This window comes from Cricetulus griseus, assembly GCF_003668045.3.
Source record: "Cricetulus griseus strain 17A/GY chromosome 1 unlocalized genomic scaffold, alternate assembly CriGri-PICRH-1.0 chr1_0, whole genome shotgun sequence".
NCBI classification, from domain to species: domain Eukaryota; kingdom Metazoa; phylum Chordata; class Mammalia; order Rodentia; family Cricetidae; genus Cricetulus; species Cricetulus griseus.
This window is the reverse complement of record NW_023276806.1, coordinates 157,008,424-157,033,958: the sequence shown is the minus strand read 5'-3', so window position 1 is coordinate 157,033,958 and position 25,535 is coordinate 157,008,424. Positions and strand designations below refer to the sequence as shown.

Genomic DNA, 25,535 nt, shown 5'->3' with positions numbered 1-25,535 from the left:
TGTTCCTACATGTCCCCAAGCCAGTCTCATCCTCACCACATCCTGCACACGGAAGAGGACGAAACTGCAGAACTGCAAGTAAGAGGAGAACGAGCATGGCTAAAATATACCAGAGCATGCAAACATGTTCTTTATAGAGAGCTAAGAATTAGTAAGGGTCTAGCGCAGTACATCTCATCTCATCCTTCCTCATGCTATATTCCTCATGTTGTGCTGAGCCCTGACCATAGAATTATTTTCCTTGCAACTTCATAACTGTGACTTTGCCATTGTTATGAATCATAGTATAAATATCTGACACAGGATTTCTGATATGGAACCCCTGTGCAAGGGTCATTTGATTCCTAAAGGAGTCTCAACCCATGGGTTGAAAACCACTGGTCTAGCGGAAAAGGTAAAGCTTTGAATGCTGCTTAAGAAAAGGGGTGGGTAGAATATATAGCTCAGTGGCAGAGTGCCTACTTAGCATGCACAAGGACTCAAGTTCATGCTTACTCTGGCATAAAGGGAAGTGTTTTAACATTTGAAATAACTGCATGAAGGTTTCCCCAGGTTCTTAAAGTGCAACTGATACTCCCATAGAGAATGTATCAACGTATTTCTAATCTAACCACATCAACTGACTGCTGGGTGAACTAGAGAAGACAAGCTTCCAAATTCCCTTGGTTCTGTGTGTTGCCTACTCCTGGAGGCCTCCTCAGGAAGATGACTACAGCTTGGAGAGTTCATGGCCACAGTCTCATAGTTCCCCATCGCTCATGGGGGTTGAGAAAGTTAAAGAGATAAAAAGCTAAATGTATTTGTGAGTCTCAGACTTCTTGGTCTCAAACCCATCCTTCTTTTCTGACATAACCCCCATGCTCCCCTTTCTGAGATGCCACTGCCCAGGTGGAGTCTGGGAAACCCAATATATAGCGGTTGAGAAGTGTTTCCAGGCTTAGCCAGCTGGTGAGAGGAACAGACAGCAGGTTCCACAATACTGTGGTCACAGACTAAACCACAGTGTGGCTGCTGATCCACAGGAGCAAACTAACTTAAAACAATAGTCTGTGGTGATGAATCACTGTTGTCAACTGGACTGAAGTTAGGACTACACAGGGAGTCATATCTCCAGGTGAGTCTATGAGGGTGTTTCCAGACGGATTAACTGAGGAGGGAAGCTGCACCCTGAGTGTGGCTTATAAAAGGGGGTGTTGGCTAAACACAACTCCTCTTTGTGCTTCCTGCGGGCAGACACAGTGTGACCAGCTGCCTGATATTCTTGATGCTACCTGTTCCCTACTGTGACACCATAAGCGAAGGTGAATCCTTCACTCTTGAAGTTGTTTTTGTCAGAGCAACATCAAAAGTAACTAATCCATAACCCTCAATTTGTTGTACTCTATTTTTTTTTTATTTTCATCCCCCTGATATCTGAAAGTGAAAAATATTAAATGGTAAATTTAGTGTTAATGTAAATAATGGAAACAGGCAACATATTAGGTATCACCAGACTTAACATTCTCCAAAATGGAAGTGCCACTGCTGTGATGCGCTTTCCAAAAGTGGCCCCCAGGACCAGGTGAGCTTGAGAAACAGCACAGTGCCCTCTTTCCTCCAGCCTGCATGCATCCAGTGCATCACAGTGCCACCCAGGACACAAACTATGTGAAATCCACAGTCTAGTGTTCATAAGAAGGCTTTGGGGGTCTCCTCTTAGGTCACAGGATTTCTATGGCAAACTGTTCTGGAATATTTCACAAACTGGAAGCCTCCTAGATGTCACTGAGGTTTATTTGGACAGCAGATAAAACCATGTGCTATGTGATGACAGCCTGCAAAAGGTCTACAAGGCCCAAAAGCTGATAAGCCACCACCACAAAATCCCACTTACCCATAGCACCTAGAATGTTAAATATGCACTTGAACTTTATAAGGAATCTGTTACTTTCTTTTGTCATCTCTGGTAATCCAGGTGACTACATCAAATGAACCATGGAACCTCAAGATTGGACCGAAATGTGGGATTGCCCTATATAAAGATACAAAGAACCTTTTTTTGTTTGTTTTGTTTTGTTTTGCAAACAAAGCTGTTGTATCTCACAATTGCTCAAAGGTCCAGGATGATGGCCTTTGTTACTATTTTTGAAATTAGACAAACTGTGCGCAGGTAGAGAGGATTAAAATGCCAGATTTGTATAAAACAAAAATCCTTTGGAGCAGATACAAGAACTCCAAGCTCGTGAGTGTCTACCGTAAGCCAAACATCTGGATGAAAGATAAATGCTGCAGCAATTTGCCACATGTCCTCTGAATTTATCAAGACATGTTGATCATAAAACTAAACAGTTGTGGTTGGATTTTTCTCCCCCGCCCTCCCCTCCTTCACCTCTCTCTCTCTCTCTCTCTCTCTCTCTCTCTCTCTCTCTCTCTCTCTCTCTCCCTCCTTCACTTGTTCCCTACCCCTCCATTTCAGCTCCACATTAGAAGTCTTGTGAAAGGAAATTATATAGAGTCTTAATGTATTGTTTTGTTTTGTTTTGAAAGTGATGCATCTCTTGGCAAAAGACTGGAGAAACCTCAGAACAGTAACATGAAAGGATGAAAACAGCTTCAGGGCCATTAGATCTGATGAGCTAGTGTCCTCTTTCTAGTGCTTCTATTTCAATTTTTATTTGTTTCTACTTTTCCAGTTTTCCCACTGGCAGAGGGGAAACACTGCCTGGTGAATACTCGCTGGAAAGCCTATCGAGTGTCATTTAGCAGAAAAGGGACAAGCTGTAGGCTGGTCAGTCGGCAAGGAGGGGGGTGGGAAGGAGCCAGCCAGCCCTGGAACTGTTACTATGAAGGACTTCATAGTGTTCTTCCATTTCAATCCTGGTGAAAAGTCATAGAACACAAATCCTTGTCTCTGGTTTATACATCAGGAATTTGGGACTCTGAAAAGTCTAAGATCAGGGATGGAGGAGAAAGCAGGTGTGACCCTGAAGAAGAGCAAGCTGGTCCCGGATGTGATCATGAATCTGCCTGTTAGTTTTATACCACCAGTTCAGCTCCCTTAGAGCAAGGTATGCCATGAAAACCAAAACATGTGGAGAAAGAAAACTGACCGTTTAAAGAAACAACTGAATTTCACAAGAGTGGCAGATTACACATACATTTTTGGGATCAAAAATCCAATACTGCATGTCCAATACTGCAAATGAAATTGACTTTAATCAGCACTTTAAGTTTGTGCAAGCATTGAATTTAGAGATACTTGAGGTGGCCTTGGAGAGTTTGCTTTTCGGTCCTGACTCTTATCACATGCACTGTTTTTGTATCATTCTCCTTAACTCTCTTGAAACAGAAGGTGGCATTTTAAAAGCTCACATGCATCTTTTGCCATTTTCAATAATCAAAACCTAAAGGACAGAGCAGCACACAGCAAGATTTATAGGCTGTAAGTGTGGGTCTGGCAGACAGTCCTTAGCATGCTGCAAATTTGGGACACGGCTAGACTTGGTCTGTGGAGTTCTTTAGAACTGGAAGGAAGGCCTTAGACTATTCTTGTATCCACCACCCTGAAGCACGGACTGCAATCCCCAAAATACATTACACTGATTTTTGTTTAATTCTCTAAATCTGTTTATTTAAAATCCAGCTAGCAGGGAAAGAAAAAAAATCAAACTAAAGTGGCAGTTCAGATTCTTCTGATTGTAAAGTATTTCAGACTCATGGGCACATCTGTTCTGTCTGCCTCAATTGCAGAATGGCTAGGGTTCTATCTCAGAACTATCTCACAGGCCACTTGTGTCATCTCGAGGGTGTGCATCTCCTAAAGGGACATGTATTGTTAAATTGTTTTTGCTTTCTAAGTCTGTAATGACTAAATTAGTTTTCAAACTTAATGACAAGTATGGATATACATGGTGTGATACCTCAAGGAAGTCATTTTAAGACTTACTTTGAAGTGAACATACAGGCCAAACCTTGAGGCTCCCAACTGTTATTTGTATGGTATCTAATCTGACTACTAGAAAAAAAAAACTTGAATATTACAGAGGTAGGCATATTTATCATGTCTCATACTTAGAAATGGCCACCAGAGCAAGCCACAGAGATAATGAAGGGACAGGAGGCTGGGATATCTTACTGTATTTTTTGTACCAGAACAGAAAGGGATTTCTCTAATCCGAAAAGTGAAGTTGATAGTTGAGTATCAGCAATTGAGGTATAAGGAAAATATAGAGTTCTAACTTGATGAGAGACTGAAAACACAGGAAACTCAAGAAAGCTTAGCCTGTTAAAATACTTATTTGGCTTTATGGGTCAAATAAGAGATCACCTTAAAAATCCCATTTGGAGATCTAATCTCTAGGGCTCTGGGGTGTGATGGGCTTGGAAGGTGGAGCTTTTCAGAGATGGCTGAGTAAAAATAGGTTGTTAGTATAGGCTCTAGTCCAGTCTGATTGGCATCCTTGAAAGAAGAGATAATTTGGATGCAGGCATCTCTGTGGAAGGAAGACCACAAAGAGGACCTCATGAGAAGGTTGACTGTTTACATGTGGGAGGTGGAGAGGACTCAGAAGAAACCATGCTTACTGTAAAACACAGCGGACTTGTGGCCTGTGAAAACACAGGGAATAAATTCCTGTTGATTAAACTATGTAGTCTGTAGTGTTTCATCATGGCAATGTGAGCAAACTGACACACATTACGAATCTACGGGATACACATATATCTGAAGAGGGTGGGACTCACCACATCGAAGGCAGTAAACACGTGACAGTAGTGGTGGTTGGACTTCAAATCTTTCGTGATATAAGCAAATGTTGAGAGGTCTTCTGGGTCCTGGGCAGCGCAGGAGATATTACGAATTTCATGTTCAGCAATTATGTTCTAGAAGAAATGACATAAATGATCATCGTTTTCCTTTGAGAATCAACACATTTTAGAATCAGGATAGGTTATCTGGGAACTGGCTGCTTTCCTTTTTCTCTAGAATGTTCCAGACCAGCAATATTCAAAGTGATTCAATGTGCCCATCCATGGAGAAATGTATGCCAGGTCTGTAAAGAATGTTTTCATTTGATGATGATGATGATGATACAAACAACTTATAATCATCATATCCTGGATCAGTTATTGTCAGACTCTGTGTATGAAAACAGTCTGGGTGACAAAAATTAGAAAACAAAATGAAACAGTAATTACTAAGCGTGTCACCATTTCCATTCCCCATGTCCTGCTGTAGATGCGAAGTCTTGCCTACTGTTAATCCTGTCTGGAAGCGGTTATCTGTCACTTGTATGTATGAGGGGAGCTGTGACGGCAGGAGCTTGTCCAAATCCTTCACTGTTGTGTTTGTCCCCTATTTATCCCCACCTGCTTAGTTCTCAGGCACTGGGATGGAATCCAGGACCTTGCTCATGTTAGAGAAGTGCTCTACTGTTTGTTTTATGCCACACTTCTCCACTCCCAAAGCAAGGGCTAGTTCAGAACAAAGCGGGTGGGGAAGCCCTGGTGCTCTCTCTCTCTCTTCAAGGTTCTCAGGAGGCTGAGAGTGCAGGGGAAGGGAAACACTACACTGTGATGTTCAGGCTTTAGGTGCTTTGCTGGCTGCAAGGACCTATGAATACGACAGTTTTTTCCTCACTAGTCCCACCACAGAACAGTGGTGTGTGTGTGTGTGTGTGTGTGCGCGCGCGCGCGCGTGCGCGTGCGCGCGTTACTGCTACTGTCTTACAGGTGAGGAAACTGGACCTTCAGTACTTCATGCAGGGAAGGTGTGGAGCTGGGGTTAAGGTCTTGGGTTGTTAGGAGAGATGACACTCTTTTGGGGGGCACTGCAATGGTTTTTGTCCTCCCTCCTTGCAGGTTTGACAGAATTGCATTTCTTTTTTATTTGAATTAGAAACAAGATTGTTTTACATGTTAATCCCAGTTACCTCCCCTTCCCCTCCTCCCTACCCCCCCCCCAACTAAACCCTACCTATCACATATCCTTTCTGCTCCCCCTGGATGGTGAGGCCTTCCATAGGGTATCATCAGAGTCTATCGTATCCTTTGGGATAGGACCTAGGCCCACCCCCTTGTGTCTTGGCTCATGGCAGAATTGCATTTCTTATATTGTCTTGCTCCTAGCCTCCGAGAATAACTGGAGGGAGGAACGGTTTAGTACCATTGTCCCGAAGCACAAATAACCGAAGAGCAACACATTTGCTGTAAAACCTGCTAGAAACTTCTTTTGACACACAGATGTATTTAGAAAGCCCTATAATAGTCCAATCACTTTTTATCTTATAATTTCTCACTTGTCTTTTCAGTTGTCATAGATCTAAAACCCCCAGTGCTTCAGTTACCCTAATTACTTTTTAATTGCATATCTTAAAGAACCCGTTGGCAATACAATGTTCCACGTCTACTCATCAATGCTTAAAAACACTTACAAAATGTCCTTCCCTGCCAGCACCCTCAGCGAGTACTTCATGTCCCTCACTCTACCAAGCTCTGTGGTTGGAAAGCAATTACAGAATTAACACATAAAAGAAAATTAAATTAAGACATTTTTCACTGTGGCCTTGAATGCTGACACTGTGTGCAGCCACTCTGTCAAAAAATAACTCACACTGAAATTGGAAACGATAAACAAGTAACATTGTGCTGCCAGATAGCTTCAACACAGAAAGTCACGGTCCTCTTCCTGCATTCATGTAGCATTTCTTAAACAAAACACTGAATTAGGAACCCACAGATCTTTAGAAGGAATTTTAATGTCCATGAAGTAGCATGTTATCAGGTGTGGAGAGTCACTAGATTGCCGTTGTTGGACTCCTGAAGTCTGGACTCAGTGTTGGCTTTACCTACTGTGGGTAGTGTTGTCAACTTGACAGAAGCTAGCTTGACTTGGTAGAAGAGTTTCTAGGCATGCTTGAGGGGGATTGTCTTGATTACTGTTCACTGAGGTGGGAAGGGCCACGCCTACTGTGGGCAGCACCATTTTTATGGGCCCATTCCCAGACTGAACGAAAAGTAGAGAGGCAGTTGGGCATAACATTCGTTTCTCTCTGCTTCTTCACTGTGTATGCAACATGACCAGTTGCCTCATCTCCTGCCCCCGTGACCTCCCTGCAACAATGGATAATACCTGGCCAGGATAAACCTTCTATTCCTTAAGTCACTTCCAATCTTGCATTTTGTCACAACAACGTGTAAAGAAACACTTGCCCAGGAGATACATGGAGCCAGTGAGTACTGGCTCTAGCTTTAAGTTGGCATTTGTATCCTTGAGGACCTTTGTCAGCATAATGGAATGTTACTGTGAGAAGTGCCCTGTGAGGTTTGCTGCATTGAATTTCCAGGCTCTTGACAATTCATTGTGACAGGGTTGTGGTCCTGGGAAAAATAACAAAGCAAGTAAGTTGGTCTCCAGTGCTCTGTCCTCCTGTCTTCTGAATCTTCCCCAGGATTTTCTGACGGCCTTTTCCTTCTTGTCCCCAAGAGGTCAAGTGTGGCAGAAAGTATGGAGCCATTATCACTGAAGCTCATCCCCAGTTGCAGGGTTAGCTTCAATGTTTCTTTGAGGCATTCTATGATGCTTATATTATACAAATGTCATCTTTCCTCACTGCTGAAAGTATTTTAGCAGGGAGGGAAGCAATCCTACTCAGGCAGGAATATATTTGTGGACCTTTGTAATATATCCCTGTAGACCCTGGTGGGAACTGGGATCTCTGAGTAGAGATACTGCCTCCCTCACCATCATCCACTTTGGGGGGCAGTGAGGCCAGTTCTCTGTCTGTGGAATGGATCCAAGGCCAAGGGCTCTGCAGCTGCAGACTTTATGGAAACTGGATGGCCAACTCACTCCTTGGAGAAAATTCAAAGACGAGAGAGCATCCCTCACCCTTCAGTCATGATCAATTGTGGCTGCTCCATGAATTAAAAGGTGTTGTTACCATGAGGTACTGTTTTGTAGATGAGTATAAGATCAGACCCTTTGTATGTTAGCTTTCATTTCTAAGCATGCTTGTTCTACGGAAGGCTCAAGAGAAGGACTTGGGAGGGGCTCACCTACTCTCCTTTGGATAGGGTTTGGAAGCTTAATGCCTTTCCACTTCTGCCTGACCACCGCCTTTCACCATGTGGAGAAACAGCTACAGATGTGTCAGGCTGGTGTGTGTGGAATAGAACTGGTTGGTCCAGCCACTTAATATGACAATTCAAAAAAGAGCATGAGATTCCAAAGCGATGCAGCCTAGGGATCTACCCTTCACTGCATCCTTCAGTCTTTACTCTACCACAGAGTTTCTCCTGACCATTTCCTCAGGCCAGACTCTTTCCCATCCATCACAGGACTGAAGTATTTCCCCCTAGTGAAGGACTAGGATGGAGGCAGTGCTTTGAGAGGTGGTTAACTGTGGGGTGCTGGATGCTGAAGACTGCAGCACAGACAAACTGTGGTCTCTCGGAACTCCCATCTGTTTAAGAGAAGTGTGTGCCATGGAAACAATGAGCACTTATTGCCATCTTTGAAGTTGCCATTCAAAGAAAAAAACCATGCAAACTAAAGTGAAATAGACTCCAATCCTATACTCCTAGTGCACTCACAGGAAAGGCTATGGAGAGATAGCATAGGAGGGCAAATGTGACCCAAGCCTCTTCCTGGATGTGAGAACTGGGTCACCTCTTGGAAGACCCAGCTAATTTCAAGGAAGGTCAGTAACCAAACAGCTGGAGTCCTTGTGGCCAGGTTCGTGCAGGGGCTAATTCTGGGCTGCTAGTCTACCAAATCTACGAAAGCAGATGATTTACCTGAAACATCTTAGAACTAAATCTATTCCAAGTTCCAGTTCAAATTCAAGATCCCCTTTGCTTCTTCCTTCTTAAATCAGCCTTAGTGATTAGTTTCCTAAGTTGCTAGGCAATACATTTATGTGTTTATAACCAGGCATCTGGTCCTTCCCTGTGAACTCAGTCAGAGCTACTTCTTTATTGACTAAAAAAGAAATGCTGCTTTGGAGGCTTCATCTTTTGCATTCTCTAATGGGGGCTAATAGGAAAGAAAGGGTAATTAACATATAATTAATTGCCCATTGTACTCTAAGCTAATTGGCAGAAGGTAGCTGTGGAGTAATAGAAAATGTATTAGGTTAGACAGTGGAAAACTCCATGACAAATGGGCTGTGTCTGTGGGCAGACATTGGTCAAAGGACAGGGACCTTCAGGTGTCTGTGTATACTGGACAACCCTGTCTACCTTACCTGTTTAAGACACAGGGACATATGCTGAAGACACAAATACAATGGAAACACTGAGGTGTGGTGTGTGTGTGTGTGTGTGTGTGTTTGTGTGTGTGTGTGCTTTAGCACAGGCTTAGTGGCCACTAGCACCTGAAATGATGAGGTCCTCATACACAATTACACTTCACAAGTCCTTTCATTTGAGAGCAAATATCCCACCAAGGCAACACTTTCCAGTGGGGGACAGGACATCCTAAGAATCTAAAATGCAACCTTTGAGTGTAGTGGCAACTTGTTCCACCAATAGATTTGAGGTACCAGCCTTAGGGGGTGGCTTTAGTGTGCAGATGTGGTCTCTTTTAAAGGAGAGGAGGGGTCTGGCTCTCTTTTGGGTGGCAGTCTGAGCATTCTGCTTCGAAGCATCTTATGCCTCCAGGGTTAGAAGATGGAGGTGGTGCTTTACCTTCAGTGTGTGAGTGTTGCCTAAATAAGTATCTGTTATTTCTTTTATTTGGGCATTTGTGGACTTCCTTTATCCACCCTCACTTGAGTTTAGTTCATCTCTTCTCCCTTTCTGTGGCTCCTTCATGCCTTCTGAAGTTAGCCCCTCAGCTCTGGTCATGCTTCTCAGCTCCCAATGCAGCCTTATCCTCATCTTTCTCCTGCTTTCTAAATCAGTCTCTACTTCACCCTCTCACACAGCAACCAGGAGACGATCCTCCCAGAGTCACCCAGTCTTTCCAACACTGTCATGTTCGGCAAGAGTGGTCACACAGCCAATTGAAGTAAATGTTATCCAGTTCTTTAAAGAGCCAGGTGTGTGTTGATAGTCACAGACAGCTTGGTACCACCAGCCTTTTCTCCTGAACCTGAAAATCTGTCACAAACCAAGATGCAAGGGTTTGAAGGATACTCGGATATCCTTTATTCAGGGTCTTTATTTACACAAGACTCTATTTTTTCTGGGATGCTACTTTCAAAGAGGCTGTTGAGCAGAGGTCTATGAAACCCCTGGTGATTGAGTTAGAAGCATCTCAAGAGGTACAGGGCATCATCAGTGACTGCATCCCTCTGTGCCTCTATCTGCAAACTGCAGTAGGTTTAGCTAAGCTTCCCTCACTGTTCTGGTGGTGGGGGTCTGGGTTGAGAGAATGCTACTGATGTAGATGCAGGTGGTTATGACACCACTGAATGACAGACCTGACCCTCCAGACTGCAGCAAATTCCAAGAGCAAATGGCCCATGTTTGGAAATTGTCGGAATCCAAATCAGTTCAGAGAGTGTCAAATTCACCACCTCTCTTCAAGCTTTCCAAATTCAGTAGAGACAGTTGTTCTAGGTTATTGTGGTTTGAGGTTTGGTGAAGCCAGGATTGCCTTTCAGCCCGAGGTAGTGGTAAGTGATGGGGGTTGTCCTTCTGTATCTATGTTTCTCTTATGGTTAATGAATAAAACACTGTTCAGCCAATGAGGCAGGAAGATAGGCAGGACTAGGAGGAGAGGAGAATTCTGGGAAATGTAGGCGGAGTCGCCATGTGAGCCTGGGTATTCTCCAGTAAGCCAAGACCACATGGAAATACATAGAATAATAGAAATGGGTTAATAATTTTTTTGTTTTGTTTTGTTTTTTGGTTTTTCGAGACAGGGTTTCTCTGTGGCTTTGGAGGCTGTCCTGGAACTAGCTCTTGTGGACCAGGCTGGTCTGGAACTCACAGAGATCCACCTGCCTCTGCCTCCCGAGTGCTGGGATTAAAGGCGTTTGCCACCAATGCCTGTCTTTTTTTATTTTTATTTTATTTTATTTTATTTTATTTTTTTTAGAAATGAGTTAATAATTAAGACAGAGCTAGCCAATAAGAATGCCTAGTCATTGACCAACAGTTTTATAACTAATACAGCATCTGTGTCTTTATTTAGGCCCCAAGAGCAACGGGACCAGCTGGGACAAAGAACTTCTCATAATAGGTAAGAGCCAGTGGCCCACTACTTTGCTTTTCTAGTCTTCAGGCAAACTTTAATAAATCATAAATAATATATCACCACAAGTTAGGGTGAGGGTGTGATGGGTGTGTGTGTATAAGTGTGTGTGTGTGTGTGTGTGTGTGTGTGTGTGTCTTTATATGTGGCAGAAGGTCCAAGTGCCAAAGCCTTCCTTTCTCATTAGATAGACTGAAAGCAATGGTATCTTCAACGAACATTTCAACATTAGAACTCTTTAACTTAATTCTGATTTAAGGATAAGGTAATTTTATGTACTAGAAACTAAATTCTCCAAGAAACAGAAAGCCCATCAAGGGTTGTTCTGATTGTAATCTGACATTGTGACAGTCAATGGCATACTGCACAGCTGAGTCATCTTTAAAGACCAGGCACTTAATGTACTCGGGCTACTGTTAGCCATCATGGCAATGCGGAGTTCTAGAATTTTCCCCAAACTGGGAGGTAGTTTTCCATAGCATTCTTAGGAACACTTGGGCTCATCCAACTGCCAATGAAACATTTTATAGGAAACTAATTAGGAAAATGTCTAAAGGGTTGGTTTAGATGCTTAGGTTTAGAGATACAAAAGAGCTATTGTCCATGGAACTTTTCCCTGACATTGCAATCCAGTTGCTCTGGTTCCCTGCCACCATTGCTGAAGTTGACTTGTTTCATGACTCTCCATGATGTTTCCCCAAAATGGAGTGGGTCTGGGGGCAAGATGAGGGTTCGTGATGCAGAAGGCAAATACTGTTTACAAACGGGGATCACTTCATCTCTCCCTTCTACCCTTTAACAGTTGAAAAGGATGGATGGGAAAGTAAAGTACATGGAACTGAGGGTTTTGTGAGAAGCCAGTCAGCTTTTAGGACAGTGACAGGGGCCACACCTAAGCTTTTGAGGTAAGCACTGGGATTCTGTGGTCTTGGCTCTGACAGGAGTGCTAAGATGCTTTTCAAGTAAAAAACAATCCAGCTGGCCATACTCAGCCTCAGAGCTGCCAAGAGCTTCCACTGTGAGCACAAAGACACAGCATGTCTTCAGCTGCTTTTCTGATTTTGTCCCTTAAGAAAACAAACAGTGGCAACTCTCTTCATTTGAGTAATAAGGAATGAAAGGTAGTTATAGAATACAAAAAGTCAGGATGTACTCCTTACACCAGGCATTCATGACCTGTACTGAAAGAGGGGACAATCACTTCTTTGCCTTTTGGCTAAGATCAAGTGTAGTTTCTTTCCAAGGGCAAAAACACACACACAATATACTTGTTTAGAACCACACAAAGACCAATGTCACCACCTTTCACCTACTTATGTTCTTATGGCAAAGGAATGACACCATGCCTTTAATAAGTGATTTTGTTGTTGTTTGAATGTTCTCTAGATCCAAAGGGACATGACTGTTAAGTGCCCCCAGTTTACTAGAGGGAACAATGTGAAATGTAAGAGCAAAATACTTACAGCAATCCTAGACCAGCACCCCTGGTAACCATGCCTTTCTCTGTAAGTGGGTGTACATGTGTACATTTACTATAGGTATGAGCAGGAAGCATCAGGGTGAGGAAGGGGAGGAGTGGTGAAAATGCCCGGATTTTAGATCACATACTTGGGATTGTGTCTGGAGTCTGAACCAAAGAGAAGGTTTGCCACCTACCTTATTTGTTGCATCAATAAATTTGACTCCTTTATATGAGACCGAAAGAATAATAGTGGGGACTTTCTTCATTTGCTCTGTAGACTTCTGAAATTAGAATTAAAATGCTGTTAGAGCAGTGTGTGTTGCATGGCAACTGAAGCACATCGCTTTTTTTTCCTCTTGAAAAAGTGAACCGAAGCTAAAAACTACACAAGCACACACACACACACACACACACACACACACACACACACACACACACACACACACACACACCCCAAACACGATCAGATTTAAATAGCTGTCTCTCCTGCCATTAGCTATGCTTTAGGCTCGTAAAGTGTCTGTTGGCCTTGCTACTTCTTATGGGCACAAGAATGTCCTTGTCCCTCACACCAGCAAAAGACAGTTCATTCTGGGTCTATTTCTTTGAGAAGAGTTAAATCACAACACATTTAACACTAAAGGTGCATTTAGCAGCAACAAAATATATGCCATCATTGTTCTCTCCTCCTGGTCACCTTCATTCTTCAAGGCATAAGGGATGTTCAGATACAGACTTAAAACAGGGATTTAAAATACATCCCTGCAAACTGTCTTTGATCCTGGCCAAATCCCAGAAGTGGATGTAATATTTATAGCAGAGTCATACAGGACCACACAGGATTTCATATGGCCTGATGACAATTAAGCCTTCCAGGAGCAGTACTTAGCCACAGCCAAATGCTAGATGGGACAGGCAAGCTACTTCATCCTACAGCTCAGTCATATTCCTGCAGGCTAAGCTCCCATGACCGATGTTCACACTGGCTTCCTATGTGGGGTCTGCAGCTTCTTCAGTGTATTCAGCCACAAAAGTTTCTGTGTAATTTACTATATGCCTCTCCCGCTTAGCCCTGTCATTTGTCACCAGTCACCAATGGTCTTGTTTACTTCATTTTTCTCCATGCATACTCTTAGTCATCACATTAAACATCAAAGATGCACGTACCTGACAGTTAGCCTGATGGATTTTCCACACAAGGCAGGTAGGAACAGAATAGGAGAGAAAACACATGAAAGGGTGTGAGAAAAAGGAACCATTTCAATAATTCACCAACAGCATTAAGTTTATTAAAAAGTAAAGGATGCCACAGAAGGAGAGCAGGCTTCATAGATAGAAGCAGATGTGGTGAGGCTTTTTCACTGGCCCTGCCTGTTTATCTTTCTCTGTTTTCCCATCTTTCTGTTTACTGTGTCGCAGAGCCTTAGGACTGACATGCAAGAAAGGTCCACTTTGAGCCTGAGACAGCCAGCTCTCTACATTAAGGGACTCAGGAAAAGGATAGGAACTTTTTTGATTTATTTATATCACTCAATATTCTATTTTAAAATTTCTGAAATGTGACCAGATTTAAAGAAGGCTTTGAACAGGATGAGTGAAGCTCATTGCACTCTGTGTGATTACATTGCATCTATTGTACAACCCCTGGAAGAGGTCTTCTACATTGTTCTGACACATATTTTTCTTTTTGAGAGCTACCATATCTGTTTCAGAGACAAATTTACTAAGAGCATTATTTGAAATTTATTGTCCCAGACAATACATAAAGAGACACTCTCTCGAAGTGTATTTTAACTAGTTTTAAAATTACCTAGACTTTCCAGTTTTCTTTTACAATTACCAAAAAAAAAAACCCATTCTAAAAAATGGAATATAACATTACATGCTTTCATGTTCTAAATGTTTTTCCTAACCACGTCTGAAAAATGTGCAAGACAAATCAAAGGCAAGGCTAGAAGAAATCACATGCTGTATGCTGGTTTTTAAGGCAAAGCAGTGGCTGAATTTGTGATTAGGAAGGCTGGGGTAGCACAGGCAATCATTTTGTTGACTGTATTTTGTGTGAAGAACTCTTTGCAAAGCATAACAATGAATTTTAGCAAATCACCTCTCTCATCTCTTGCCTTGTGTACTTTCTCCCGGACAGACCTATTTGTAACCTGAAACAATATATAGCTACAGTAAGATGAAAATACCAATATTTTATTTGTATTAAGAAAATCCCGTTTTTTTTTTTGTTTGTTTGTTTGTTTTTTCAGCAGGTGAGTGGCTATTTGGGGCCACCCACTGTGCTAGTCAGTGGAAAACTCAGGGTCCATTTTCAGGGATGTGAAATTGTGTGTGAATGCCACTGCTCAAATTGGCCAAGTTAGCGCTGTGTTGGGGAGGATCTAAGTGGGAAACAGGGATGGGCAAGATGGCTTCCAGGGAGAAAGGGCCTGGCAGCGTGGAAGCACATCTTGGCTCTCATAGCACATATTCTTGGCTGAGCTGGGCATGAAGTAGAGCCACAGGGCTGACACAGGAACAATGATGATGTGAACAGAGTACTTCTGGAATAGTGAGTAGGGAAATGTTCACCTTTGATGAAAGGGCAAGGCAGGTGTGAATAAACTCATTCATTCATGAAGCCTGATTATCTCCTGGGGGCACTCAGCTGGCTTTGGAGGGACAAATGGCCATCTGAGTGACAAAAAGAGGAAAAAGGGGCTGTTCTAAGAATGAAGGCACATACATCTCTAAATGCGAGTTCTATGGTGGTTTAGGTAGCTTTTAGGAAAGGTAGGGCTTTCCCTGACAAGCACAGATCCACTGTTAAGCAGGGAGGGGCTGGAGAAAGATGGCTTTGGTAGCTGTATAGAAGATGGAGGCTGGATGAGGGACACAGGAAGCTGCTGTGAAATCTGAAGGGCAGACTCCAGCGTGATTGAAGTAGAAGCTTGGAGAACAGGGGGAAGAGCTCCACAACTTAGGGCAAAGAATCAAGAGGCTGTCTCTGACATCACAGAAAATGAATGAGCAGGAGGGTGTCACAGATGAAGCAGCCATTAGAGACAGCAATGCCAGAGGGGAGCATCCTTTTGCAAAGACATACAGAGAGATGCTTTTACATGTTCAGCATGCTAATCAGCAAGAAATGAGAGATGAAACTCATATTTCAGAGGGGTGGCTAAGCAGATGGAAGCAGGTGGAGTGTCTTAAGGTAGTGTGAGAACACAGTTAAAAGGACCATAGGGGAAAATAATCCCCCCCCACACTTTAGGACAGGGTTTCACTGTATAGTCCAAACTAGCTTTGAACTAGTAATCCTCCTGCCTCAGCCTTCTGAGTGCTAAGTGTACAGGTGTGTGCTACAAAATCCAGTTGGAAGGTTTTTTTTTTTGTTTTTTTTTTGTTTTTTTTTGACAAATCTTGCCCTGCAGCCTTGGCTGGCCTGGAACTCACAGAGATTCACCTGCCTTGGCCCACAAGTGTTGGGACTCAGGGGGCAGGGGCAACACCAGGCCAGGCAGAAGATGAATTCTTAAGATCTGACAAAGGAACTAGGAATGGAACTGGAAGATGTCCACAGATGACACCACAGGATCCAAGGAGCAGATTGATTAGAAGGCAGGAGCAGTGCCCAGTGTCCTAAGGATGAAGAAGACACAAAAAAGCAGTCCCTAGCAAGTAAGGGCAACCAAGGACTGGCAACCAAGAATTACAGCTTTTATTGGATTTATGGGGTAAAATCCCAGGCTTTAGTAACAAGAAAGATCTGTTAATAATTTTATTAGTGGTAGTTTGAGGAGAACTTGGGCAGTGGTCAGAAGACACTGGTTTTAGGTTGACCTGAGGACTACAATGGTGGTTTCTATTGTTAGACCCTCCCCTGGAAAACTCAGGCCTCCAGGGTCTCAGCCCAGGACCACGGTCACCCCAATCACCAGGCTGATTCAAAAGCTTGCTGCAAACAGCATGAGGCTTTGTTGTTGTTTAACGAGCTAACACCATGTTAGCTCAGGTCTTTCACATGGCGGATGGCTAGCAAAGATAGCTCGAAGGGGCTGCATAGAGATCTTGTAGGGCAGTGTAAGGGGAGTGTCTAGGGGTACGCAAGGCTCAAGATAGGTGTGCCTCCAGGCTTGGAGGGCTTGCCCTGTGTTGATTGGCCAACTGGTTGTTATGGCCCATCGGCCCTCCCAGGGTAGTTGCTATGCTCTGCGCGTCATTGCTGTATGCATGTCTGTAAAGCACACCCAGAGCTGTAAAGTATACCATCACCAGCTAACTTCTGATTGGTTCCTTGCCATGAGGCAGGCACCTAATCTCTAGTGACCAAGGCAAGGTCAGAAAAGCACGTGTTACTGTCATGGCTACCGAAAGAGACAGGCATCTGACCTTAGTGACTAAGACAAGGTCAGACAAATACGTGTTCGGCTGTTATGGCTGCCGAAATGGGGAGCTAGTCCCTTCACTATCACCCTTCAGACTTCCCTCAGATGCTTATCCAAGTGCCACACAACAGAGGAAAGACAAATGGTTCCACAATTCCTGTCCCCTTGGCAAAGGCAGTGCTGGGGTGTCAGTGTTGAGTCTGGACACAAGTCTATGGTGTCGATGTTGGAAGTGGCCATACATTCCAATATGGAGCCCAGACTGTCCTCTCCCTACATAGTCCTTTGACAAGAACATGCTGAACTTGGCTAGCCACCAAGCTCAAGGGGACCATGGGAGATCTGCAACATTGTGTTCCTCTACCAAGTCAACTGCATTTTCTAGAAGAGACAACAATCCTGACTCTTTTTAGGAGGATTTCTGATGGTGTACTTTGAGTGTCCATTAGGGAATTTCTCAAGGTCCATACCTCCAGTTCCAGTAACCAGGAGCTCCAGTCTACAACTGTATTGCAGATGCTAGTTGATTTGCTATTGAATAGCATAGCCTCAGTGGAGAATGCCTCCTAGTTTGCATCCTACAGAACTAAGCATTTGAATAGGCCTGCACCAGGTACAGGGCTAGGTGTACCTGACAAGTGAGGACAGATATTGGTTTAGGAGGTATCTGGAGGAGAGATGGTTGAGAGAGATCTGCTGATAGGGTCTAGAAAGATGGAAGAAAAATGGCCTCATGGCAAGGGAAGCACGGTTAGCTAACAGCCAGGAAGATGCTGAATAAAGAAGAGACTCCAGTTTTGTAGCATGGAACTGAGAGCTCTCTAAAGATGACAAGATGCCTATGTCTGGTCTTTATCGCCGTTGGGTTACTAGGAATTTCTAAGTCCACGTTCTCTGACTCAGGCCGAACCTCAAGGCTTCCATGGCTTGGGGCTGAGACATGCCGGGCCACTACAACGGAGCTCCAAAAGAAGTCATTTTATACACAATTTTAATGAAAGATGAGCACTTGTAAAAAGAAGGCAAATCTATTCAGTCTTCAGGGAGGCAGGAAATCCAGTAAATGTCTACTTCATTTCATGAGAGCTTCATGGGTATGGGAAGGGGAGCACAGAGCTTCTGCCCCATGACAGGCAGTCTGAAACAGTCAACTACCCTGATTTGTTCTCCAGTGTGCCATCATGGCTCCCTCCTCCTCCCCAGGGCTGATCACACTTAACCTAACCATTCACCACACAAGTAACAAAGGCTGAGCTCAGGAAACCTGTGTTTTAGGACCTAACTTCCTGCTTTGCTGCCTGCCTGCCTGTCTTTGGTAGTCACTATGTTCCCACATTTGTGTGGAAGATACAAGCTTATTAATTTATATAAAGAAAATTCCCCTGTGAGGAGCTCAGGGCCAGCCTTGGTTGGTAGTTGCTTTGCCCTGTCTTAAGGTCTTTGTGGAATGTCTGAGGTTTCCTGGCCTTCAGATTCTCTCTCCTTTGGTGCCAGCCATACACAGGGACTTGGATTTGCAATGAGAATCCTCTAACACCCGAACAGCAGAATATTTGTGGGTAAGGCTCCAGATAAGCTTCACTGCAGATAAGCTTGGTTCCCACGAAGGTTGCTACAGGAAAATGCAACCATATTTTCTTTATGTTTTCCTAAGTTAAGATTATTATTCTTTTATTATTGCAAGAGATGCTGCCTATCTGAAGCCTGTATTTAGTTCTTAGTTTAGATTGTCTGTATTCACCAAGCAGAGCTGAGTCATAATTTCATATCTGGAACACTGTTCCTAAGAAGTAATTGAACACTTTTAGACAATTTTTTTAAAGAAGGGATTTTAGGTTTATCAAGGAAAAGAAATAATGTTCTTTTCCCTTTCCTGTTTGTGTGGGTGTGTATTCCAATGTGTAAATATGTTCCCATGAATGCACACACATAACATAAAGAGGCCATAGAACAACTACACAGCTGTCATTCTTCTTCAGACAGGATCTATCACTGGCCTGGAAATCATGAACTAGTCTCGTCTACCTGGCAAGTGAACCCCAGGGATCCAATGGTATCTTTCTTCTCAGCACTGGGATTGTAAACACACCCATCAACTTTAAAAAAAATATTTTATTTTATGTGTAGATTTTTTTTTGCATGTGTGATGTATGTGTACCACATGCAAAACTCATTCCTGCAGAGGACAGAAGAGGGTGTCAGATACACAAATTGGAGCTGCAAATGATCATGAGCCTCTGGGTAAGTGCTGGGAACTGAACCCAAGTCCTCTGCAAAGAACAGCCAGTGCTCTTAACTGCAGAACCTCCTCTCTCAAGCCCTCCCTTTTGCATAGGTTCTCTCCACAGAACCTCAGGCATTCAATCTTGCAAGGCAAGTGTTTCATCAGCTGCCTCCTCAGCCTTTTTTGATGTAGGGTCTCAGATAACCCAGCTGGCCTCAATTGTAGCTGAGGCTAACTTACAACTTCTGATTATCCTGGTCTATCGCCCACATGCTGGCAAGACAGGTGTGAACCACACTCAACTTCTTTTGTTTTGAAATACAAACTAAGAACTGTTTGGTGCCAGGTCAGAAATCATCTCCTGTGCTTTTACTTCAGACTGAAAGCATGTTCTGAAGTGCAGCTCTCCCTCAGCATTGTGGGGGCCTGCTCTAAGGATGACTGATGCCGGAATCTGGGTTCACAAGTCTTACATAAAATGGAGTGTTGACTGCAGTAACCTATGTACATGTTCTCATTATTTTAAATCATCACTCACTTATAATACCTAGTACAATGTAAACAATACATGTCATTGTTATTATGTCCTGTTTATGGGACAATGGCAAGAAATAAAATGCATGTCAGTATAGGTGCAATACTTACTGCAAATATTTCTGCAGTTGGTGGATGCAGAACATGTAGCTATGGAGATTGCCCACTAGCTGCTCCCAACCCCATCTCTTTCTCTTTTGATGTCTCATCTGTGTAGCCAAGGCTGGCCCTGAATTCTGCAGAAGTCTCTCTCTCTCTCTCTCTCTCTCTCTCTCTCTCTCTCTCTCTCTCTCATTTTGGACTCAATGGTTCAGGAATACCCTTTCTGAGTGCATGGACTCGATGATCTCTGAGTACACTTTTCCTGAGTGTGCATGAGCACAGAGAGGCTCCTGATGGGCTTGGGGGCAATTCAGTTGTGAGCCATCAGGCTAGGTGACTGAGGCTCATGTTCTACTCAGAATCATTTGTGCCTCTGCAGCAGAAGAGGAAAAAGAGTGAGGCAATCCACAGGGCGGCCTCAGCTTCAGCTAGCCTTCCTTCCATCCTTCCTCCCCACTTCCCTCCTTCCTTCCTTCATTCCTCCTTCCCCTTCCTTCCTTCCTCCTGTGTGTGTGTGTGTGTGTGTGTGTGTGCGCGCGCGCGTGCGCGTGTGCGCGAGCGCTTATGCAGTACAGGTAGGTGCACTCACCCATTTGTAAGTGGGTGGAGACCAAATGTCAGCATTGAGTGTCTTACTCTGTTGTTCTTATTACTTATTACTTATCACTGAATCTAGAGCTCACTGTTTAGGCTAGATTAACTGACCAATGAGCTTCCATAATATGTGTCTCTGCCCCTCTAGTGATAGGGTTACAGGCTTGCACTGCCTCACCTGGCTTTTGTGTGGGTGCTGGGGACTGAACTCAGATCCTCATGCTTGGGCAGCAAGCACCTTGCCTACTAAGCCATCTCCCAGCTTCAACCTTCTTTCTTCCAATACCCAGTTACTCACAGCATATCTGAAGCATAGTCTGGGAAAGAGATTTCACAGTGCTGAAAATTCTCTCTAATTAGACTTTCAGTCCTGAGTCATAGCTATTTTGCCATCTAACATTTTCCTTAGTTAGTTACAAAGCTTAATGATGGTATTCGGTTTTCTCAAGTAAATTTAAATAAGGTCTAACAGTAATGTTTTGCAGCCTTTAGTGACTTTTAAATGATTGAAAACTACAGGAGGCAGAATCATGATTTTTATGCAGCCAAGCTGTCTAGGTTGTGGGGGTAAGGCATAAAAAGCAGACCTTGGAATAGTTATTCAAAAGTGAACTCTCACCCTGTAATGAGTTTTATAGGACAACCAGTGCCAAGACTGCTTTCCAGCGACAATCTTCTTGGGCTTCCCATGCTGACACAAGGTTTTCTTTTTGTTTCCCCACCTTGTATTCATGCCTGGGATTTCAAGGGTCCTGGAGCCTAGAGAACACCCATCCCTATCAACTCTTTCCTGTGTGACCATTGGTAGACAGCCATGTTTAACCCTATGGAGTTGGCATTTTTTTTCAAGTCACAGATAATACAGTCAATCCAGAGGGTACTCTCCTGGCCACTGAAGGCAAAGAGTGCCAACAGCATGAAATTGGGGTTATAGAGAACCTTCATGCCTGACACTGAGAGAGCCATGGTACCCCAAGCCTGGGAAGATGTGATGTGGGGCTATCAAAATGCTCCTTGGGGTAGAGAGAGCTGCAGTGCTGGGTGATTTTTCTGCCTCAAGTAGGGAAGGGCTGGCTTCCAGTGTAAGTACCATGAAAAGTAGGAAGGGCTTCTTAGAAGGCAGGATGATTACTAGTGGCTGCCCAGGAGTTTCTCCTCCGTATTTCTTTAAAAATAGTTTGAGTTCTTGAGTGTCACCAATGAGTGTCTCATTTGGCTGAGAAATATGGCAACATGACTTCACAGGGGGCTTTTGTGGTCTCAAGACTCTGGCACAAAGACTAAGGGAACAAAGACCCTAACCTAACCAAGACTATGTGATGTGAACAGTGAGCAGGGGCCATTCTAAACACATCTCCTTGTTGGGAGGGTGAACTCCTACAGAGCTCATCAAGTCCTGCCAAAATCTAGCAGGTCCCAAAGTGATGCCCTCTAATTCTGTTCTAGGCCAGGCCAATCCCCAGGTACAATGACACAAGGCATCTACCCAGAATAGCGGACCTACACAGGCTCCTCGGTGGAATGCCCAGGGGACCAAGCAGTGGCTCTCTACCTAGGCAGTGTATCTGAATTCTGTGAAGGGCTCGGCAAATGACTGATTATCGGGCCCACTCCCAGAGGCTTGGGGAAGTGGGCTGGGGTCTGTGTATCTGCAATTCTAACAAATTTCCAGATGCTGCTGACGCTGCAGGTCTGGGGCCCACACTTTAAGAGCGACTGCTCTAAAAATGCAGTTGATCAGTTTGATTGAATGTCACTGTCAGGACTGTGCTCTGTTGCTGTGCATGTAAACTCAGTCTCGAAGCATCTTGCGCTCATGCTAAGGAGCTAGTTCATCAAAGCACTTGACAAGTGATTCCCAAAAATCTGCCATCAGCGTTTAGCTACAGCTCTTGGTCTTGAGAGCAATTAGCAAGGATTATTTAATCCTTTCATGGTTCCTGGGGACTGTGAGAGCTGGAAACATTCTTCACAGAAAATAAGAGTCATAGAGAGATAATAGAGTTACATCTGGAATAGATGTTGGTAAGACTGGGCAGCATGCTGAAAATGCAGAGCTTCTCCTGAGGTCCCTAGCTCTCTCAGCTAGGAGGGGGCATGTCAGTATAAAAAGCACACAAGACTGAGACACAGCATCAGATGTGTGCTTACTGCTTCTGAGTGTGTAAGCTGTAGTGAGGTTTTAGAAGGCAGCTTGGCAATAGTTCTGCCAAGTTTCTAAATGGGAATGCCCTTTGGCTCAACTGTTCTTCGTTTAATGGCTTATCTAGGGAAGTAACTGGCACTTGAGGACTCTTGGTTATAATTTCAAAATGATTGGAAATGGACACAATAGCCAAAGGAATTGGCTGAAGAGCTGTTTTTAACTATGGATTGGGATATTGTGGTTAACTACTAGAAGTAATACTGAGAATGAAGAGTTACTGAAATATTTTTTTTAAATCCCCAAATATAACTGTAGTTTAAAATAGACCGTAAAACAACAGGTACAGAACATTTCCAGTTTTTAGTGAAAAAGTAATGCCCAGGAGTGCCTAAGTAATCACTCTGAAGGATCACACATGAACAAGGTGTTAACAGGGGGATGTTTACCACTTCTGGGTGGTAAAATTAGTTGTTTTCATTTCTTCCTTCTGTTCTCTCTTTTGGAAACAGACAACAATGACTTTGTATTGCTTTGCAATAAAAACATTTTTCTTTTGGTTAAATTTTTTTAAAAATGATTTTGGCTTAACAAGCCAATTTATTGAGTCTCTCTCTCCCCCCCCCTCTCTCTCTCTGTGTGTGTGTGTGTGTGTGTGTGTGTTTACACATGTGTGACAACCTTGGCTATCTTTTTTTTTTTTTTTTTTTGAGACAGGGTTTCTCTGTGTAGTAACTCTGGCTGAACCTTGGCTCTCTTTCCTCAGTCACTGTCCACCTTGATTTACGTTCCTGTACCTGGTATATTTGTATGTATAAATATGGGTACATTAGTTGTCTTACTCTATTGCTCGACATCTTTTTTTTTTTTTTTTTGGCAGGATCGTTCACCAAACCTGGAGCTCACTGACCGTCTAGACTGGCTGGCTGGTGAGTCCCTAAGATCTTTCTGTCTTTGCCTCCCATAGCCAGAATTATAGGCATCTATCACCACACAAGACTCTTTACCTAGGTGGGGGATTTAAACTCAGGTCCTCATGCTTTCAAAGCAGCAACTTGACTGACAAAGCTGTTACTCTAGTCCTGTGTTGTCTTTAAATCTATCACTTACAAATACAACTTTAGCAGTGTGTGCAAGCATGTGTGTGTGTGCGTGTACGTGTCTATCTGGATTTTATGATCCACTGATGAGTTCATCCTTTTGGAGGGCTTCACAGTAAAGTGAACAGAACACAGGAGGATAGCTGGGTGTAGTGGCACATGCCTGTAGTCCCAGCCAACAGGAGGTTGAGGTGGGAGACTTGTGAGTTGGAGCCCAGCTTGAACTACACAGTGAGACCGTGTTTCAACAACAACAACCACCACCAAACCAAACCCCAAGCCCCTAAAAGTGGCATAGGAGGATATATTTGGATTCCTGGCTTACTTTTTTAAAAAAAGATTTTATTTATTTATTATGTATACAACATTCTGCTTCCATGTATATCTGCACATCAGAAGAGGGCACCAGATCTCATAACGGATGGTTGTGAACTACCATGGGTTGCTGGGAATTGAACTCAGGACCTCTGGAAGAGCAGTCAGTGCTCTTAAGCCCTGAGCCATCTCTCCAGCTCCTCTAGGCTTACTTCTACTTCTCCCTAGCTCTGTAGCTAACTGGCCTCTCCTCGGTTCCTTTATGTCTAAGATGGTTAATGCAGCACCCTCTTAGTATAGATGTGAGGATCACACCAGATAAGTCTGGGTTTAGTACACAGGAGACATAGGTGGATTGCAGCCATTGACAGCATTTGGAGGATCTTAGCATGTGTCCTTCCTCCAGAGCACCAGGCTGCTACGGTGATATTCCAACAGTAGTGAAAAGGTTAAACAATGCAGTAAATGTAACTGCATTTGGGTCAGAGACAACTTATTATTTGAGACAGAGCCTTGAAGTTGCTATACAGCTCAGGATGGCTTTGAACTTTTGATCCTCCTGCTCCAGTCTCCCCAATGCAGGTATTGACACATGTTCACTTAAATAAACATATTTAGAAAGAGACTTAAAGACAAGTGGAGATGAAGGCAAAAACAAAACAAAAAACAGAGCCCTGCCTTTCAGTGTGCTGGGAAGTAGCTCTTTGGTGGTTGTCAGTAGGAGAGAGACCCTGGGCTCAGTCCTCCCCACAAACCAAGTCCCATGGGCCTCAGAGGAAGGTGGGGATCCAACTCCAGGACTCCATCTGAAGGTAATGATCTTAAGTGCAAACCTCAGCACTCAAGAGGCCCTAGGGTCAATGTCCAGCTTCACAATTCTTTTTTTTTACGAGACAGGGTTTCTCTGTGTAGCTTTAGAGACTATCCTGGCACTCACTCTGGAGACCAGGTTGGCCTCAAACTCACAGAGATCCGCCTGCCTCTGCCTCCTGAGTGCTGGGATTAAAGGCGTGCACCACCAACGCCCGACTCAGCATCACAATTTAAAACGAAACAAAAAATTGATTCCTCCCTGAAATTTTGGCAACAGAACTTTAAAAAAGGCCCTTTACATGTTTCCCTATCCTGGTTCCTAAGAAGTCTTCCCGAAAACACTTCTGTAGATATTGGTTTCTCCCTGCAGGATCTGTGCAAAGACAGAACTAACCGTGGCTTTAGTTAGAGTCCCTTTTAAGAAAGGAGGCATTATATCTTAAAAACAAAGCAAACAAAACAAACAAACAAACAAACAAAAACATCTTCTGGCTTCCTTCCACTGTTGTTTCTTTGAAAGCACAAGTACGAGCAAAGACCGTCCTGGCACTTGGACAAAAACAGTGCTTATTATCCAGAAATCTACCTATTTGAAAAGTCACCCTTTAGATGTGCTTCCAACTTGAAAGTTTAACAATTATACAAACTAAGGAGAATTGAGCCAATGAGACCTATAGTGAAAGTACAAAGGCT

The 25,535-nt window shown here is 43.5% G+C and overlaps 1 protein-coding gene across 10 annotated transcripts in view; it reads right to left on the bottom strand.

Annotated features, from left to right (window-relative positions):
* Anks1b (ankyrin repeat and sterile alpha motif domain containing 1B) overlaps positions 1-25,535 on the bottom strand; it is a 1,028,376-nt gene that overhangs the window by 15,685 nt on the left and 987,156 nt on the right. For all 10 annotated transcript variants that reach the window (XM_027392602.2, XM_027392606.2, XM_035451548.1 and 7 more), the window contains 3 exons: positions 13,809-13,820; positions 12,836-12,922; positions 4,723-4,860 (listed from right to left, as the gene is read on the bottom strand). In XM_027392602.2, coding sequence (XP_027248403.2) covers positions 4,723-4,860; positions 12,836-12,922; positions 13,809-13,820 — 237 coding nt within the window. The remainder of the gene's footprint in view (positions 1-4,722; positions 4,861-12,835; positions 12,923-13,808; positions 13,821-25,535) is intronic.